The following is a 20,129-nucleotide window of genomic DNA, read 5'->3' on the forward strand; positions in this document are numbered from 1 at the left end:
CCCAAGTCTAATGTAATGTGCAGGAGCGTCATTCCAGGACTATAAAGCTGAAGCATTTATACTTAGTTTGAGTTTAAAATAAACTAATTCTGTTGCTCTATTCTTTGGATGAAGCAATAAATAAGATCCAGGTATAGCAAGGGTCAATGCTGCAGAGCATATAAATAAAAGTAATTTATTGTGGTCTTGTTTCACAGGTATCTATAGAATAGTATACTCAGCAGAAAAAAAGTAAAAGCTGTGGAGAAGCATACTGTTCATCAGAATGACACACCATGGTAATTATGTTCTTCTGGGAATATAGGTTCCAGTACAAGGCACTCTCTGTTACAACAGCCTTGCTTCAGAAAAGCAAAAAATAATAGTGCTTATATAAAGGATCAGCATATTGCAAGATTCTAAACCTGAATTTCATCAATTACTTTTGTTTTCAAATGTGGGAGAGGTAAAGTATGTGCTTTTTCACTATAAATGTGCCGGTAACTGATCTTAATATAGCTCTTGAGAGGTGTCATGTTTGAGTACTTTTAGCCTGCTACTTTTCCTGTGTGAATATCCTAACATTGTCTTTTTTTGACCTTTTTTTTTTTTTTTTTTTTTTTTTTAGAAAACATGTAAGTTTGGTTTCATTTTGTAGGACCACAGCTTTGCACAATAGTTTCTGAGTCAGCACTAACAGCCCATTTGCTATCCAAGTTCTATGCTAATCCTACCTGCTGCAAACTCTTAGCACTACTAATCGGTCAGTAATTTCTGCTTAGCTATGTTCCTCAGAGAAATGGCCAGCTGCTCCTGTCCTGCAAGGTTTTCTTTCCATCTGGAATGCAGTACTTTGCACAAAGTACCAAAACAGCACTGCTGGAATTTCCACCTTCCTGGCAATTTATCCCTAGCTTGATCTGTACTGTAAGCAGATCTTACCTCTCAAATATTTGTGTTTTTCTTTTTCTTAAGATGTCTGAAATGTATAAAAGTGTCGAGCTTATTTCCATTTCCCACAATGTATTTTTCAAAACTTTTAGTAAGGAAGCGATCTTCAATCTTGGCTCTTAAAAAAAAAAAAGAGAATGATGAAAAGGAGGTTTTCAAAATATATTTGCATGAAATGAAAGAGTCTTACAAAATTAAATATCTCTTGCATTATTTATTACATGCTGTGTCTGGATTTCACTAGCTAAAAGGTTTAACTGGAATCAAAAAAGGAAGGTTTTGTCTGTGGATTTTAAGAGAAGTCTTACACTGCTGGAGTAGCCTTTGTTAAATTCAGACACCAGATGGCCCCATAGCACTCAGTGAACTAACCAACAGATTTCAGTGTGCCTGTAAGGAAACAGAGGAGCTGTATAGCTTGAAGTTTGAAGCTATGGCTACTTGAAGTTTCAGAGTGAAAAATGCCTTGAATTTTATCAGATTTATGTATGTGTCTATAAACTGCCAAGCCATAACTGAAGTCCTTTGAGCTGCATGCATATTTTACTGTGCATTCATGCACATGTACTTCACTATTCCAAACAAATGCCATGTGTACTTCACTCTTCTCCTAGAATGGAGAATGAAGCTTTGAGGCATCACAGAGCAGCCCAGCTTCGCAGGGCCCTTGTATCAGCCACATGCAAACAAAGCTTTCAGGCACCTGTGTGCACTTCTAAGAGGGCTACAGTTTTCAGGAACTCTTTTGCTGTTTCTTGAGCTTTCTGTTATCACTCTTAAATGAGGTACATTTTAGCCATCTCAAGGCACCTTCCTATGGGGTCCAAAGGCCTTTGCCATTTGCTCATTTGATTCTGAACAGAATTTCTCTACAGGATGGTCCAGCTGGCTTTGTCTGTTACAAGCAAAACAGCCACAGCCAGATTTCACAATGTGAAACACATTTGGCTTTGGGATAAAAACAGAGCTTGAGATGCAAGAGCTTAAGACTTCAAGACAGCAGTGCCTCTCCACTGAGTTAGAAGAAGGGCTTTGGACTGTGGATACTGGAACCTTCCTCCCCCCCCAGATAGCAATCCTATATATCTACCTGTAAAAAGTGTGAATGATTCCATCATTTCTATTAAGGTCTAAAAGCTAAAAAGCTAAACCAGGAAGGAGGAGACCATACCATTTCACCAGAATGTGTAATACCTACCAGCAATTCAGGCAGTTTTGGAGTAGGAGGAAAAGCCATTTTCCATATCTCCTTTTAGAGTTTTACTGGTGGATGGTGATTTAAGATTCCCTGGACAAGGCAGCAGGATACTGTAGTTCAATGGTTAGATGTTTACTTGAGAGAGTCTTGGGCTCTCTTCATATTCTATTGGTGACCTGTAACGCTACCAGCTCTCAAAAGGAAGCTGTAACTAAGATCTCTGCAGAGCTTGGTCCTGCAGGAACAAGTATGGTAGATGCCTTCATAATGCACTCACTAGACAAAGCTGAAGTGGAAGGATAAGTATATCTACAAGATTAGGCACCAGCATCAGACTGGCAGGAACTGAAGCCACTTAGGAAAAGGCAGAGAACTGCAGATATTAAAACATAATTTTAAAATAAAACAGGGAGAAAAAGTTAATTAGGTGACTCCAGTGAGAAGACTCAATTCTCCTCTCAATAAAACCAATTACATTTCTGTTATTGATGGCAACAGACACAGATGCGAGTTTAAGTTTGTTGACAAGATGTAAGCATAGAAAATGTTGGCACACAAATGCTTTAACTTTCAAGTAGAGCTGAAAAGGATAAAACTCGCAGAGGTACACCTGAAACTACTCAGGTATGTTGTCAGTAAGAGAAGAGTACTCTTTCCTACGGAAGGGTAGGAAGCTCCTTCTACTGAATTACTCATTCTGAAACCAAGATTAGAGTAAAGAGGTCTTGAACTTCAAAAAAAGCAATGGATTAAAAGCAGAATTTTACATCTTTATAGTAACCTGAGATGGAAGCTACTATTTATGTGGTGGTACAGCAAAAAACTATAAGCCTTCTGCAATACATTCTCTTTCCCTCCCCACAAAAATAGGACAGTAGGAAAAAAAAAATGTATGCATGTAAAAAAGGTGCAGTATATGTTTATTTAAAATAAGTACTGATACAGAAGGACATTGATAATATATGGAGAATTCAGTTAGATTCTTGCTCCAAGTTATCTCTCGCTCACAAAAGGTAATACCAGCTGAAGATTAGATTTGCTATTTGGCAATGTAAACACTGCAAAAAGAATATGCATTTCCATTAGGATGTACTTTGTTACATCTTACTCTTGGTTCATCTCATGTTACATGACATCCATAGTTAGAATATGACTATGAAGTTGGAGATTACAATATTCACACCATGCTCAAATATACTATTTTTGTAATAAAACCAAACCGAGCCTACCCACATGTAACAGGGGAATCATCTTTAGATTAGCTGGTTAAGGTTTCAGCTATAAAAACTTATGCTTTTTATTTCATTTTCAACCATAAAATTCAGTCTATTACATTAAATAATGGATTGCCAAGATGAAGTCATCTGCTTCATTTTCTCTGAAGTTATAGTTTAAAAAGGTAAATTTCAAGATAGCTTTACACCGAGATCCAATCGGCTCAGTGTTTAAATTACTACTATAAAAACTTGTAAACGATTCAAAAGATGTTGAGGGTTGATCCCAGCCAGCAGCCAAGCACACACACAGATGCTCACTTGCTCTCTGTCCCCTCCATTCCCAGCAGGATAAGCAGCAAAAGCAAGAGAACTTGCAAGTTGAGATAAGGACAGTTTAATAAGTGAAGGAAAGAGGGGGAAAAACCCAAACCACCAGGTGATGCAAAGGCAATCACTCACTGCCTCCCATAGGCCACTCTGCAATGGCCAGCTTTGAATCCACCTCCACACACACCCCTCCTTCTTGCTCTTCCCTAGTTTTTATCAGCGAACATGATATTACCTGGTATGGAATAGCCCTTTAGCCAGTTTAGGTTAACTGTTCCAGCCATGTCCCATCCCAGTCTCCTGCTGACTGCAACCTACTCACTGTGGGGGCAGAGTGGGAAAAAGAAAAAGCCTTGGCCCCATGCAAGGCCTGTTCAACAGTTACCAAAACATTTTTATCAATACTGTTTTAGCCAAAAATCCGAAACATAGCACCATATGGGCTGCTATGAAGAAAGTTGACTCCATGTCAGCCTGACAGTACAGAAAGAAACCCCAATAATTTAGCTTTTAATCTGCATGTGCTATATCACATCACAGCTCACTGTTTGGAAGCCCAAAATGAAAAGCAGCTCATCTAATGTAAAATGCTTTCAGCATATGAAACTATGTGCCAAATTTATCAAACCTGAAAGCAGTCTCCTACACTCAGTACTGCTCTTAACATTGGCAGTAGTGGCTTTGACCAGTGTATTTGTAAAACAAGTAAGCCTAAGCTTTGCCCAAACATACAACTCTGTATGTGAGCTTGTGGAACTTTTGTCCATGTTATTAAAAGTGAACTGTTTTCTTTCTACAGTTTGGTTATTTACTGTTTACTCCCAGCAGGTTGTAAGCAGTATTGTACAGTAGATATGCATAAATAGAATCATAAATTAAAAAAAAAGCTAACAAAGGTGCTCAGAAAGGCAGCTCAGTGACTTTGCCACTGCACATCAGAACTCATGATTAGTTTATGATGCTTACTATAGTTCCACAGAGAAAAAAATAATTATATATATATAAAAAATTAGAAACTGTAGTTTCCACGCAAAACCTTCTCCTGCCCATAAGTAAATACCAAAGGAATGGAGGGAAGTAGTGATAGTCTGTGGAAGTCTGTACTTTCTCTTCACAGATCTTCAGAGCTCCTTGGTGTTTGTAAGAAAAACTGTTGATTAAACCCAAAATATCCTAAACAGTTCTACTCCCAAAAGCAGTAGTTTTTATTAATCTGCGTGAAACTCACTTCCCTTAAGGGTAAAGGTGTTGGGCACCACAGATGTTTAACCCACTGAAAGCCTTCAGGAATTGAGCATAAATAGTGCATAGCTTTCTGGCACTCTTAAGATGTCCCTCATTACCTCTTTGGGAAAGCAGTACAGGAGAGCCAGTAAGGAGGCCTCCAGAAATAAAAAAAGCCACTGCAGACTAAAACTACAGACAAAAATTAAGCTGTATCACCACAAGTATTTAGTAATTAAGTTTTACATGTAAAGGCCACTCCTGAAGAGCAGTAAGGCTCTGCCAGTGCAGGCCAGTACTCGCAGTTCTGTGTCCCTGGAGCAGGAGCTGCCCTAGAGTTCCATCCAAGGGCAAAGCATCCTCCCAGCAACTCAGGCACTTCTCTCCATGCAGCAAGAGCTTTCTAGAAAATACTGGGCTCACTTATAGTCAGTTTTGAACATGAAATAAGCAAGGTCATCTGCCCAGGGTTTTAAAAGTGGCATTGTTCACTGAAGAGATCTGTCATGCACTTGAGAGGCTAAGGCACAAGGAGAGCGAGCAATCGAGGCCATGATTTTCCATGTCCGACTTAACACAAAACAATGTGGCTCCACTTCCAACAAGCTGAAGCCGCTTTAAGGCATATGGGGGGGCACAGTAAACACTGACAGTGGCAGCTGTCAAATCTAAACACGACTAGAGGTTTGCTTTTCTTTCTAATATATGTAAATTACTCCAGTTTGAGTTCTGGGACACTGATGAGCTAAGAAACAGTTTTGTTTGAGGTATTAGCACTTTTACAGCTTGTACAGAGCTCTATCGCTTGCCACAGGCCTCAATCCAGAACCACCTGAATCGCCCAGGCTCTGCCCTGGGCAGACATTTCTCAGGCAGACTTCACTCCCTTAAAAATCAGCAGCAAAAGCAGCAGCCTTAGCTCCACTTTCCTCTCTCCTGCCTTTCACGCAGCAGGTCAGGCTAGCAGCAAACAGGGATGTTCTCTATTCCACTGTGCTGCACAGCAACCAAGCAGCAAGCTCACTTCTAAATATATCAAAATAAACTGCAAAATAAATACAGTTTTTACTGTAAGTTATGCAGCAAAAAGTATGTTACACTTAATATTTCATGGTAAATGTAGTGTTAACTTTTTTTCCTTGTCCTCAGCATAGCAGATACTTAGACACTCAATTGAACAAAAATAAAGAAGACTTCCACAGAAAGTAACAAATAAGTTTACTTTCTGGGTTTTTTACTCCCTGTCATAACAAAATAGTGATCATCTTGCCTGCTCTTCATAAGAGGACCTTTTGATACCCCAGGCATCCCTTTGTTACATGTCACTGCCAGTTTTCCCTTAGGGAGAGGCTTCTTGGCTGCCGGGGCCAAGCTTTCGTTTGATTGCAAGCTTTTGGTTGAAGGCTGACTTTTTGTGGAAGGCTGTACTGGCTTTTTGGTCACTGTTGCTTTGGCTGAAGTTTGAGGAAGCCGTACAACAGATAAGGGAGTGCGTTCAGGAGGTTTGGATGAAGCGGGTCCAACCTGAGGAGATTTACTGACATTTGGCTGCTTACTGACAGTTGATAGGTTTTTGCTCATAGATACCAGCATAGGTGGTGACTTTGATGTTTTGCTAACTGCAAGAGAAGGAGCAGAAGCTGAGTGTTTAAGGACTGGAGCACTTTTCAGGTTCCTTGCCAGGTCAGCTGTTTGTGGAGCTTTTCGATGATGCTGAGACCCAGTTCCTGAGGCCTCAATAGTATTTTCAGAAGGAAGTTTTGCAAGGAGCTGCTGAGAATGTGCAAACTTGGCAACAGCCTGCAGATTTGTAACAGGCGCCCGAGCAGCCCTCGGAGCAACTGAACTCGTTTTGGTTTTAGTGACAGATACAGGTTTGCATTTAGCAGCGACATGCTTCTGTTTTGAGGCCATGGTTTTAGCTGTGCCAGGCAAGTGAGATGGCTGTTTTTTAGAGGATGATGGGGCAGGACGCAGCACTGGTGCGGGGGAGCCCTGAGCCAGGGCAAATTTTGCCTCGGGAGCATCGGGGGACAGAATACGTTTGCGCAACGTTTCGGAGTGCACAAGAGCTGTTCGGGCTCCTGCAGATGAAGAGCTCTTGCTTACAGGCTGAGAAGGAGCTGGCGAGTTGTGTGAACGAGGCTCCAGTTTCTTTGAGGTGCCAGCTACTGGTTTGAAAGGAGACTGCACACCTGTCCCTGAACACCCTTGTAATTTGGACCTGACTGACTTGGCTGCAGAGGAGGGGTGTGCTGGCACTTTCGGTGACGCCAGGGCAGGGGACTGAGGACGTGTAGATACAACCTTCTTGGCACTGGCAGCATGGACAGCCTTTACAGCTGAAACAGGAGTAGGGGGTTTTGATGGCTGCTTTTGAAACATATTGACAGCTGACATCGGATTCATGATGGGAGGTTCCTGAATTCTGGCTGTTGAACTGGGGACACTGTCACTGGTGACCCCTTTCTGAAACGCCAGGATTTTTTGTTCCAGAGTTGCAAACTGAAGCACTCGGCATGGATCGTACTTGAGCAGAAAACCTTGAAGAGTGTCCCAGCCTCCACCAACACGTACCATCACGTGTTTGCCATGTAGCATCTGAGAATGGAGGAAGAGGGGGTGGGAGTAGGAGAAGAACAAGAGACATTTCTATCTCATTTTCTGCAGCATTATGTCTTCATTTTACATTAAGATCTATCAAAACCAAGTAAAAACAGGACCTCCTTTCTTCCAGGAAAATATTTTTTAAAAGAGAAATTATATGATAAATCAGGTTTATGCTTCCCAGTTCATTTATTAGATAGTTTCTCCTGCAGAGAAAGTCATTATATGTTGGGAAGTAATGAAGACATATATACAGAAGATATTTTAACCACTCTTTCAGCATATTTATTTAGTATACAGTTTTGGATACCTGTTTTGTTCGAATTATGGATGTCCTCATAATATTTTAATCCCAGAAATTCTTATGCCTGCTGAAGACCACACTCAACTAGCCTACAAATTATAAACCCCAAGCATCCAGATTTTGAATAAGCAATGTTCTCAGGATATTCTATTACATTATCCTTATTTATATTGCAAGTTGCTACTGAAATTTTAGAAACACAACAGGAAAACATTAACTTGTTTACTTCAGTGTGGTTGTAAAAATAAATGGTTGTAAGATCTAATTAGCTACACCTACTTTGAATAGGTGACTGGATGATGAGGTGTTCCAACCTAAATCATTCTATAACTCTAAAACAGTATCATAAAAGTGAAGTATCCCACTTAAAAGTATTTTCTTCCCCATTTTGAATATACATTTGAATTCTGAGAAACTACTTACTCGTATGAAGAGTATTTTATCTCCCAGTCTATAACGTCCCTCTGATAAGTATTCAATCGAAAATCGATGGGAACAACTACAGGGAGGATCTTCTGCTATATGTTTAACCTGGTTATTAAAATCAAAAGCATGCATTAGTATTTTGACAGAGGCAAGTGTTTAACAGTTTATTGAGATATTTGATACAAGAAAAGATACTGTTATCTTCGTCCAATATTCTAAGAAAACACTAGAATCCTATTCCCTCACAAGAAAATCTCAGCTACATAGAGTTTCAAAATACAGAATATTAAAAGAAAGAACACACTATATACAGACAAGTATTTTGAGTTGCTAAAACCCAATTTCCATTATTTCTTCAATTTGAAGATATTTTTATTTTCCTTTTTAAGATTAGTCCATAGCACACTGCATACTAGCATTCAATTCCAACCACAACTTTGTAAAGACATTGTTACGGTCTCTAGGAATTGAAGAATTATCTGAGTCTCTCCTGTGTCTGAATCCATTGCAACACTTGACCCAAGGCTAATTCAGCATTCTTCCTAACTTTCTGCAAGGCTTTTATAAGTTAATCTTCTATGTCCTACACAAGAAGGAAACTACTGATAAAAGGAGAAACAAAGTTCCCAAATAACTCCAGGCTTAGAAAAGATGTGCCTGTTACAGCCGCTTAGAAGCTTAACAAATGGGAAGGTCAAGATTATTGCCAAGCAGGACAACTAGTGAGTCTTCAGAGAGAGCAAGGATCTGGCAGCTGACATTCCCAAACAAGCATAAGTTTTACATTACAACACAGAGGACCTTTAAAATAAATTAAAGTCTTAATATGCATTTTTATGCAAAATAGGAAAGCTGTTTATCATTCCTTTTGGACCAAGTCACAGGATGTATAAAGAATTTCCTCTTCTCCATACATATTAATTTCCAGTTGGTATAGCTACAGAGGTTTTATTTAAAGTATTTTTCAAAAGCATTTAATCAAAGTCTGCTTTAACATTTGATGAAGTTTGATGAAAACATTACATTCAAGAGAAGTATACATTACAGTCATAGAACATTGACACACCAGAAAAAATGAATGAGAATATTTCTTCTACTCATAGCAGCAATAAAGGGGGAGGGGAGTGGAAATCAAGGTAAGTTATATGCACTAAGGCATTAACTCCAGAACATGAGGAGGTGCATGTCCTTTTGTTTTCTGTTTAAGGAGGCTCACGAATATTAGACAAAAATGAGCCTATGCTTACTGAGCTGGATCATACAAGCACTAAGCTTAAGAGTTTAAAAGCCCATAACCCACTAAATAAGTGATACATACTGCCTCATGTAGCTCCCCATGGTGACAACATGACTTGGCTGTGCTAACAGGTGACGGCGGTCCAGAGGTCATCAGTAGTGTTTCTTCTAGCTCAATTTCCTTCTCTAGTTTTACCAGTACAGGAGGTTCAACTCCATACCTCAATACAAATATAAAAGTAGAGAGTTTAATTGTCAATTTATTTAAGAAAACATAAATAAACTGATGATCGATCACAAGCATGCAAAATTCTGAGCAGTGTGACTGACAGAAAACAGCATCAAATCAGTCAGAGGAATAATTGTTTTGAAAATGCAAAGAGAAGGAGCAACTCTTGAGTTTCTAGCAGAAGTGCTCTCAAAGGTGATCTTTGAGCTATCAGAGAAGGCAGTAAAAATACTACCAAAACTACACAATTTAAGTCACATTCAAATTAGATAAGCTATCTGAAAACTTCCTGCTTTGCACTGGAAATAAAAAGTATGTATTTAGAGATTGATAGAGAGCCGATTCATATTTAAAGCTTCCATACCTGCCAAAAAGCCTACAAAATTAAATAACTTAAACTCATACTTAACGTTCAGCGAGATCTTCCAAGATGTATACATGTCTATAAACTGAATGTAGCATTTAAACCTACAGCTATAAAAAGCAGTGTGGATCATCACCTCTCCATGAAAAAAGTCTGATAACTAGAAGAGCTACTCATTACTTTCTGCACAGAATTAACATCTACTGCAATGCACTTAACAATCACAGATTGGTTTAAGTTTGTCATAGCTTTTACTTATTAGAATGTGTTCTTCAATTTCTTGTTAAGAGCACATGTGGATCACATACCCAGATACAATGCGTCCAATTTCCAACAGACAAAGATACACTTGTCTTGGATCCTTGTGCAAAACTAAAGGGAAAGAGAATAAAAGGAGTTACAGTTCACATTTACTGTGGGGAGGCCTGTGCAATTAGGTACACAGAAGGGCAGATAAGGAATAGATGACTATAACTTTGCCATAATTCTACCCAGAGGCAAGCTATATTATCATGGATAAAGCACTGTATGCTTTCCAACTCTAATATTCTATTCCCTGAAGCGTTTAAACCCATCCTGGCACCCCTGAAATCAAACTCTACCTCCTGAGAGAAACAGAATTTATTTGGCTCATTCTTGATGTGAACTGGAAAGAGAACTGAGAGCTTTCCCTTCTTTATTCCCAAATACTTCATAGCAGTCCTGAAGATAAAAAGAATTCAACAACTGCAGACAGGAAAATACACTCCATCTGCTCATGCTTATGCATACAGATACACACAGATGCTACAGGGGAACAACCATAGGAGAATACACTGCAAGGGACCTAGCTGACAAGTGGATGGCTGTGCACAGCCAGGCAGCCTAAGCGTTTTAAAATGCTTGGCTGTGAAATAATAATCTGAGTGACTGTTATCATTTTAGTAAGCAACAGGTCTTTTTCCTATCACTTTAGAAGTTCTAGGTGCCAGCAGGGTACATCCATATGGCAGATTAACCCAGTTGCCCTAGAAACTCTCACTTTGCCAATGGTAGCTCCCCTATCTCATGCTATATCCTCATTTCACTCCTCTCTATCCACCTTCACCTCCTGCCCCATCCACCCAGGTATTTCCTTCTGAATTTGGTATCTCTGTGAGGCTCTATCTGAAAAGGATGGTCAAAACCCCTGACTATAAGGAGGGGAGAATGAAATTGCCTTAAGAGGCAAACACTCAGATTTAAACATCAGATACTGGTTGTGATCACAGAAAAGCAGCAACATTACCTCAGATATGTTAGTAGCACAGGGTTTTGCACTAGGCTTTGCTTCTCAGAGGCTGTGCCCACAGTAACCAAGCTAGTGCCAAACACAGAAGATGCTTTGCACCCCTCAATTCAGAGCAGTTCTAGCAGCTGCATGCACTCAGCTGTGTAGGCACACAGGGGAGCTGAAGATGAGACGGAAATGTGGAGTGACAGACAAACACTATAAAGATGACTATTGCAGGTCTTCTGGGTTTTCTTGACAACTTTGAAATGGTAAGACTCTACTATTTCTACTGTTGCACTGAAGAACAGAAGAGGCAGAAAAAAAACCCCAATGTCTGTTTTGGTTTCTTGAAACTTCCATCTTTAGATGTGTAATAAAAAAAGAAACAGGGCCACAATCAAAGAAAGAAAGTAGTTGAAAATCTCACACACAAGTAACTCTTCCTCCTCTCTCCCCATTTAAACCTCAGAAAGTGTTGAGAGCACCTCAGTTTTAAGAACATAGCTCTAGAAATTCTATAGAAAACAAGTAATTCCTTTGCTTTTTTAGCAAACTAGGAATACTGCCTAATAACTCAGAAACCAAAGGCTGGCAGAAAGGTCATTCAACTCTCCTCAATCCACACACATGGCACCATTCTTTTCCCTCACCACAATCAAGTACAAGAAATGGGAAAAGCTGAATATACAATTTTCATATGATGTAACATTTATATAAACAAGTCTGTGTGTTAACAATATTCAATAGAAACTGGAAATTCACTCTGAAAATAAACTAATGAGCCAGCTCTATATTTACAGAAGAAATCTAACATCTTTCTGATGTTCAATTTGATATTTAAAATTACTTTGCTTTAAGTAAGACTGAAGTATTTCCTAAAGTATAAGCCAGGTATGAAGTCAGATGTTCTTGTTTACATCATCTACTGCAGCCTGTAAGTCTACTTACAGACCTGATTATGAAAGGTAAGTCTAGAACAGAAAGTTGACACAGCCATAACCTAAAAGGTACTAGAGGTAATTTCTTTTTTTTTTTTTTTGGTCATGTTTTTGTCAGCTGTAACAGAAGTGGCATAATTTGCCTGAATCCAGAAGTCAAAAATCCAAATACAACCCAGCAGAGATCAAGACATTTGTTTTGGCTTGACGTCAAAGGGTATCCCATGATGATTACTTTCCCTTTCTGCTGTCTCAGGAGCCACTTAATTTATTCCTTCACAGTCATCCACACATTTCTGGACATGTTGCTATATGTATCTGATGGGAAAAGGACAAGCGTCAAATTTCCTTTCCCTGATTCATTCCTAAAGAAGGGCTTGAAAGTTTGATGGAGAACATCAGCAGAAAGAACGTTTCATCAAGGAGACTGCAAGTCTGCTCATTTTGAATGCCAAAAAGGCTCACAGAGGATATTTATGGCACAAAGCAAGTTTGTGTCAGGAGTTGCAATCAGACTTCAAAACACTTCTTGCCTATGAGGGAAAGCCACAGCATTAGGAAATCCTGTCTGCTTATCTCAGGGAGGCTAAACAGGTTCTAGTTACCCTTCCACTTACAGGCACTGAGATGTTTAAGCAATGCAATTCATACAAGTTGAACTGAAAAAATATGAAAACTAGTTTTCTTAAAGCTCAGTTCTCCTACTCATCTGTATTTCATGGTACTGAAGAAAGATACACTCCCTAGTTAAATTAGAATGAGACATATGCAAATGAGGATCCTTTCTCAATTATTTTAAAAGGTGACTTATCCTTTTAAGGATAAGGTGGAGAAGGCATGGGCATTCCAACTAGCAGGGAGGAGAGCTTGAAAGAAAAGCAGCTAATGAAAAGTGCCTCCCATTAAATGGCACAAAGAAAATCTGGTAAATATTATGACAATTTCATCTGATTACAGAAACAGAGGAACTTTGCAATTTTTTGCTACTCTGCTTGACAGGGAGATATTTTGCCTTAAAAAAAAAAAACACACAACAAAAAGCCAGTATTTGGCTTGTCACAGAAAGGTTTGCATTAATTAATTTTTACTGACATAAAAGCTGGTAGAAGAGCATGTCATTATTTACCATGCAATGAAAGCAGTTCCTCTTAATTAGCAGTCAAAAAAATTTATTCCATCTGGAAGTATCAGTCTAGAAGCTGTTTGTTATAAGGACAGACTGTGCACTGGGGCAGGCATACACAAGTTGGCAGAATTTATTTTTACAACTATCTTATTAAATGGGAAAATACAAATGGTTTATAGTGATGTTAAGTAGGTCCTGAAGTAACTTGTTAATTACCAACAGACTGTTGTCACTTCAGGCACAAGTCCCTGATGTAGTTACCAAATTTAGCAGTCATGAATGCATTATTCTGAAGGCTTTCTGCGACAAGAATCAGCTCTCATACCAAATAAAGGATCTTATTGTGAGTTGACTCCATGGCCCTGTGGTCTTCCCGCACTGGGAAAGCGAAACCACACTTTCGTCCTCTGTTCCTCAGTGTTCCTTTTTACTGAAGGAAAACATTCAAGTTTGCTGCACAAGCTGTCACTGCCCCCCTTCCTCCCACACAGCAACTTTTAGAAGGTTGGGAAGGCATCATGCAAGTTAGAGCAGTCACTGAACTGATTTTTCAAGGCTTTTATGCAAACACTGCACTAAAATAAATAAAAGCATTAATAGTTTGCACATGACAGGTAAAGCTGTGACAAAGACTTCACAAGACTACATGAAGGAGGTCTCCCTGACCAGGTAGTTATCCACATTCAGACCAAAGCAAGTCTTAAAAAAATATAAGATTTACCTAAACCTTCAGATTCAAAGAGGTAAGTTTCATCAACTCCAATGGCCCTACACCAGTTAAGAAAGTTGGCTGTATTATCTCTGGCAAAAAAAGATCCTGATGCAGCATCCTTCTTACATGGAACTTTTCTCATAGGAAAATTCTGGCAAGGGAAGAAAGCAAAAAGTAACATTGTGCACATCAAGATTGCCAAAATATTTCAAAGCCTATTTGCAAAAGAAAATAACCCATAAATTCAGAGTACAGAAACAGTGGTTAGTAAGTATTTTGTGCTCAATCCACCATATATTCTATTAAAAAAGCTATGCTAATGTAGATGGCATTCCACCTTATCTTTGTGAACTGTCACAGAGTGAACTATCCTTAGCTCTGCAGCCTCTCCCAAGGCTGCTCACACAGTTGCTTCCCCGTTTCCCAGGCTAAAAGCCTTACTAGTGTTTTCACAGGTCTATATAGTTACTCCCTGCTCCCAAGCTCTGTTCATAGCAGTAGAATAAGCACAGAGAGAGACACAAATCAACTGAACAATTCTTGGCTGCCAGATTTTAACATTTTAGAGCCCATTCTAGAAAACAGAGGGAATCAAAAAGGAGCAATGGGCAATTACTTTTAAAACAATTCAGTACTTATTTGTTTTTAAACTGGTATCTTCAAAACTGAACAAACAGTTCAAAGGTACAGAAGTTGGGCATCTTGTTCTCAAAAAAAATCCCTAAGGATTTGTAGCTTTCATGTGGCTTTTCTATAAATACCGTGCTGTCTTGTTCCCCCAATTAATAATAATGTTTCTAATCTTAGTAATTATATTACTTACTGGCAAACATTCTTTAATTAAAAACTACTGTTTTGCTAGATAGAATAGTAAAAGTTAAACACACCAAAAAGTGACCTGGATATGGTGAAATAGTTCCTTCTGCCCCAAAGGGAAACAGCACCACTTAGGGCACACTGGCTGGTCATCTACTATTAGAGAAATCCAAGCATTGCTGTAGCTATACTGCTTACCTGTACAATGAACACCTGCACCAGCAATACATGTTTTTATATGCCAAAGTGCCACATTGCTATTTTTCATTGTTCAAAACCAGAATGCAAGTTGCTTGAGGTTCATGTTTCAACTCAGCCTTGGTTCCAAACAAAAACACTAAAGCCTATCTCCACGTACATCTCAATACAGATATTTTTAAGGCTAACCTATATATTAAAGTTAGCCACCAGTTTCAGGAATAAAACACTCCATCAAGTGACAATGGTATCTTGTTACTAATCCACACTCATATTACCTGGGGAACAAACTCCACACTTGGGCTACTAAGATCCTCCCCCAGCTAAACTTTTAGTGAAATAAAACTAAAAAAAAAAACTAGCCAGGACATTAGGATTTGATGAACAAAGCGAGTAAGTAATTTGTTGCATAAGGCCAGTTTATCCATCTATAATTCCACACTGTTGTTACTCGGTCTCTGGATACACAGCACACAGAATGGCTCTTTGGGAAGCCTTACTCACCTGCTTTCCTACTTACTTACTACTACTTACAATTAAAGACTTTATATAATGTATAAAAAAATAAATAAATCAGAATATGACTCACCCTTAAGTTATTTGAGCTACAACATTTTTTAATTGTGTTTTGAAGAACACCAACCAACTGGCAGAGCAGTACCCCATTATCAAGTTCTTCAAGCAGTTGTTCTGCTTTGATTTCTATTCCTTAAAAAGAAAAGGTCAATATTAGTTACTCCACAGAAGAGAAATAAGTTTCATATGAACTTAGAGGCAACTCAAACAACATTCCAACCATCATATAATTTACTAGAGCATGAAAGACTGAGAATTAGTAGACATATATAACTAAAATATCTACTTAATTAGATTTTAATCAGACTAGCAAGATGCAGAAATATAAATTAGAACAATTAATCATCCTACCTCTTAATGAAATTCTCCTCATAGCTCAGGCACAAATAGACCAGATCTTAATAATACTATAGTTATAAAGTGTCAGCATTGACTGGAATATTGGAAAGTACTTTGAAATGCATTAGACAGTGATTTATTTTTAACCTCACCCAGCAAGCCAGACAGCCAGATTGACAGATCTTCTTGCATAGGCACCAAAGTTGCTTCATGCCGCACCGATATCCATTGGTCATACAGGCACACATCTGCCAAACCTGGCCCATGTCTGGGAGTCAAGGGACTTCGGGGACTTAAGGGAAGGTCATCTCCAAACCACACCTGTGGAAGATTTCAGTAAGATGAAGAGAGCAAGCTCTAATATTTGCAGGCAGAGGACAAAAACTTGCAGTCCTGAATTGTGCTAAAGATCTACTATTCAAAGAGTAAGCGTTCATTCCCCTTCAGACGTTCACCAAACCAACACAACAGTAATCATTAATTGTGCAGCTCTCATTAGTAACTCAAAACTGTTTCAAAAGTCACAGAATCACAGAATGGTAGGGTTTGGATGGGACCTCTGGAGATCACCTTACATCCTACTACATTCATTCTCTTCACTTCTTTGGATTTAAAATTACATACTTTCCTAAATATCAAATAGAGAAAATATGCATTAAATTTGTGGGGATTTTTTTCTAAACATATTTTGAGAAATACAGTCTGCAGTTTACAAGATAATTTACGACCGACACCTCTGATCAAATATTTCAAAGACATTTTGTTCTTAAATCCTTTAAAGAATGATGTTAAAAATGTAAACATTTCCATGCAAGAACATAATACACTTCATGAACATGAATCCTTACCACATCTATTAAAGATTGCATATTTCCAAATTGAGAAGTACCTTTATATTTCAAGAATAGGACCACTCTGGAATTCCATGTACAAAATGTCCAAAGAGGGAGTCCTTCTTGTATTCTTAACTACTCCTCGTCAGTTAAGGAAGTGTGTCTTTATAAAACACATTTATTTATATTTAAACAATCACTAGAACATAGGGTTTTAAAACATGTCTCTTAATTATCAAGAAAGTTTTAAAATAATCTCAGCCTTTGACTTCAAAAAGCTGCTTAGGTAGCAGCATTTAGGAAGAGAAATGATCACCTATCTGATACAACACTGGATTATCTCTCGTCACATTTCTCTATTTGCAAAATGGGAAAACTATTACTTTTTTTTTTCGACTAGATATAAGTCTGGGGATTCTAGCATTTCACCTGTTTCAGGCTAGATTTCTGCATTAAACAAACAAACAAAACCAAAACAATAAACAGGATTAAAACATTACAAAAGGCCTTTACCTGAACTGCATTCTGCATGGTCATCTGCATTTACATTAGTTTCTTCCTCTGGAGAAAAAGAATAACATTTTTAGTACAGTCCCCCCTGCTTTCATGAAAATTCCAAGAAAAACATACTAGTGCTGTTTTGGAAAAATAAGAACAAGTCTAATTCAAATTGAGGGGGAAAGAGGGAAGTATCTTAGTAGCTAAGGTTTCGATCCAGTATTCAGTCAACTTCAGTTCTCTGCCCTTAAAATAAAACAGCAGCTATTACAACACAAAGTAGCAATAAATAATATGCATAAATAATACTCAACGGTTTGCACAGATCCATGAGAGAAATCAATGTTTGACTTTCCAGGCAGCTAGCACACACCTATGTTTTCAACAGAATGTGGAAAACTATTGCAGCAACATCATTATCAGGACAATTCCCTGACTAAACTATCCTTAAGCAAAGTTTTAGAGGCAATCTGGTCAACCCTTTTTCTTCTGAAGCCAACACAGTGTTTTCCAGCAATGCTTTTAATAATGGGAAAACCCAGCACAGAATCAACACTGAACTGAGGATAAGTGGTGTCTCCATGTAGGCTCAAGGTCTAGAGTTGTGCAGTATTACCAAGTTAGCTGCATACACACCTACCAGAAGGAATTTCCTTCGCGTAATTCTCCACAGTGGTAGCAAAGGGGATTACAGCCTCAAAATGTACCTATCTGGGGTCTTGAAGCCAGATAAAAAAACAACTATCTTGTTAAGTTACTTAATAGTTTCAATAAAACCTCATCTCACTGATTAAGCAGGAAAGGAGATTGCCAACACTGTCAGACAGTTTTAACTCATGTGTTTTCCTTTAAAAATAAATAACTTTCCTCTCCTGTCCCAGATGTTTAAGCTTTAAACATAGATGGCATTCTTCTTCTCCTCCATCTGTTGCACAGCCTGGCCTTCCTACAGCAAAAGGCCAAACAGCCCATCACAGAAGACCTAGTTCTTGTAAAAATTCTTCCTCTTACCCAAAAAGCAGAACGGTGCCATTTCCTCCCCATTTTTCCCTCCCACTGCCTTGAACCTCCCACACTACACAAGACAGGCTTTTCATAAAACTTACCTCTAGGACCAGCAAAGGGAAACCAATTTGCTTTTGGGCTGAAGCCACTTCCTTGTATCAGGACTGCTAAACTTTATCAGAGACACTCCAAGTGCTATCTTTCCCCCCTCCTTTTATTTCTAAGGGAAAATTAAAAAAAAAAAAAAAGAAAGAAAAGAAAGAGACATCCTCTCCTTGCTGTCATTTTTCCTTCTATGAATGAACAAGGGAAGGGCAGTGTATATACCAAGCATTACTAATGAGCATGTTATGCTTCCCACAGCTTTGTCCAGGGGAATATTTTGCTTTAGCATAAGAAAGCTATTGTCCTGAGACAGTCGCAGTAAGAGGCTTCATTGATTTAAAAAAATAAATAAAACAACAGCAGAACAGCCAGTAGAGAAGTTGGTCTCATTAAAATAAGGAGCTCCATATAGGCTAACAAGAGCTGTAGCATGCTAACTGCCAAGAGAAAACAAAAGGCAGCCTAATTCACAGGGAACGCTCAAAACACGAACAAAGCAAAATATTCACACAGCAGCTATCGCAAGAATGCTCAGCATCTGCAGTTTTGTGGCATGCCTAACAAAAAACAGTGTAGGAAAAAAAAAAAGAAAAAATAAAAAAGGGAGGAGATTGAAGAAAACTGTTGCACTTGAACTTCAAGGGGCTGCTTTTTTAAAACAAGTTATTCTGTAAGCCTATTTTCCAAAGGGTTCTCTAGTAATAAGTGAAGCCATTTCAGTTATTAGGGCATCTGAATAACATTTAACAAAAAAAGCCTCTGATGATACAAACTACCCTGCCTGAATTTTGAGTTGAAAAATTAACATAGTAACAATTACCCATTTTCAGATCCCAAGCAGTCCAGCTCTGAGATGGACGGGAATACAGATTAATGTATCTTTATCACTTACAGGGAGAAGCACGGGATGAGAAGACCCAGAAGTCTGCTAGCTTCAAGCAGTCAACCTGCAGAGGTGCAGAAGGTGCTGTGATGAGGCAAATACTGCAGTACCAGGTAGTCATAACCAAATCCAATTTCTTCCAAAACCAGTTGGGCTCCCCGCATCAAAAAGCTGTACATAATGAATGGAGCTAGTATTTGATATTGAATTCAGGCAGCTCCAGCTAGAAAAACGTTTTAGTTTCTATGTATGCCAGTTTTATCAACTCACCTTCATTCAACAGACATTTGGTGTTCAGGGCTCACAGTTGAGAAAGAAAAGACCTCAGAATGAAAATGCACTGAATCTTGTCCTACACACAGCCTCAGGCCCAGCCATTCCCATTTACAGGCAGGTTATCTCCAAGGTCCCTAGGACTGCTCTCTACCTGCTTCACCCCTTAAAATAAAGGAAGCAGCAGCAGTCTGCAAGCGCTTCCCAACCAGGGAGGCAACCAGCCCAGCTCCAAGCTCAGCAAAGGTAGAGGCCTCCCACTGCTAGGACGACTCTCAGAAAACATCTCATTTCTGCTGGTGCTTCTGCTGCCAACAGGCTGGGTGGGATGGGAGGAGAGGAGAAAGGCTGCCTAGTAGTGTCTTTTGGCTGATCAATACAGTGACGCTGATTCACTGTGGGATGGGTGGCCAGCCCCAAATTATATACTGGGGAAGGCAGGAGCTGCCTGGCCATCCACCAAGCCTCCAATAAAGGACTAGAGAGCTATGGATCAACATTAGGAAAGAGAGT

At 38.9% G+C, this 20,129-nt stretch overlaps 1 protein-coding gene across 1 annotated transcript; it reads right to left on the bottom strand.

Annotated features, from left to right (window-relative positions):
* Positions 1 to 3,571: 3,571 nt before the first annotated feature.
* Positions 3,572 to 17,425, bottom strand: GAS2L3 (growth arrest specific 2 like 3). The gene is made up of 8 exons (XM_051608322.1): positions 17,366 to 17,425; positions 16,172 to 16,340; positions 15,694 to 15,812; positions 14,100 to 14,241; positions 10,371 to 10,434; positions 9,552 to 9,690; positions 8,231 to 8,338; positions 3,572 to 7,497 (listed from the first exon to the last, which is right to left on the bottom strand). The coding sequence occupies exons 1-8, from the start codon at positions 17,393 to 17,395 to the stop codon at positions 6,115 to 6,117; spliced, it is 2,154 nt and encodes a 717-aa protein (XP_051464282.1). The 5' UTR covers positions 17,396 to 17,425; the 3' UTR covers positions 3,572 to 6,114.
* Positions 17,426 to 20,129: the final 2,704 nt, after the last annotated feature.

Source organism: Apus apus, chromosome 1 (assembly GCF_020740795.1).
Source record: "Apus apus isolate bApuApu2 chromosome 1, bApuApu2.pri.cur, whole genome shotgun sequence".
Taxonomy (NCBI): domain Eukaryota; kingdom Metazoa; phylum Chordata; class Aves; order Apodiformes; family Apodidae; genus Apus; species Apus apus.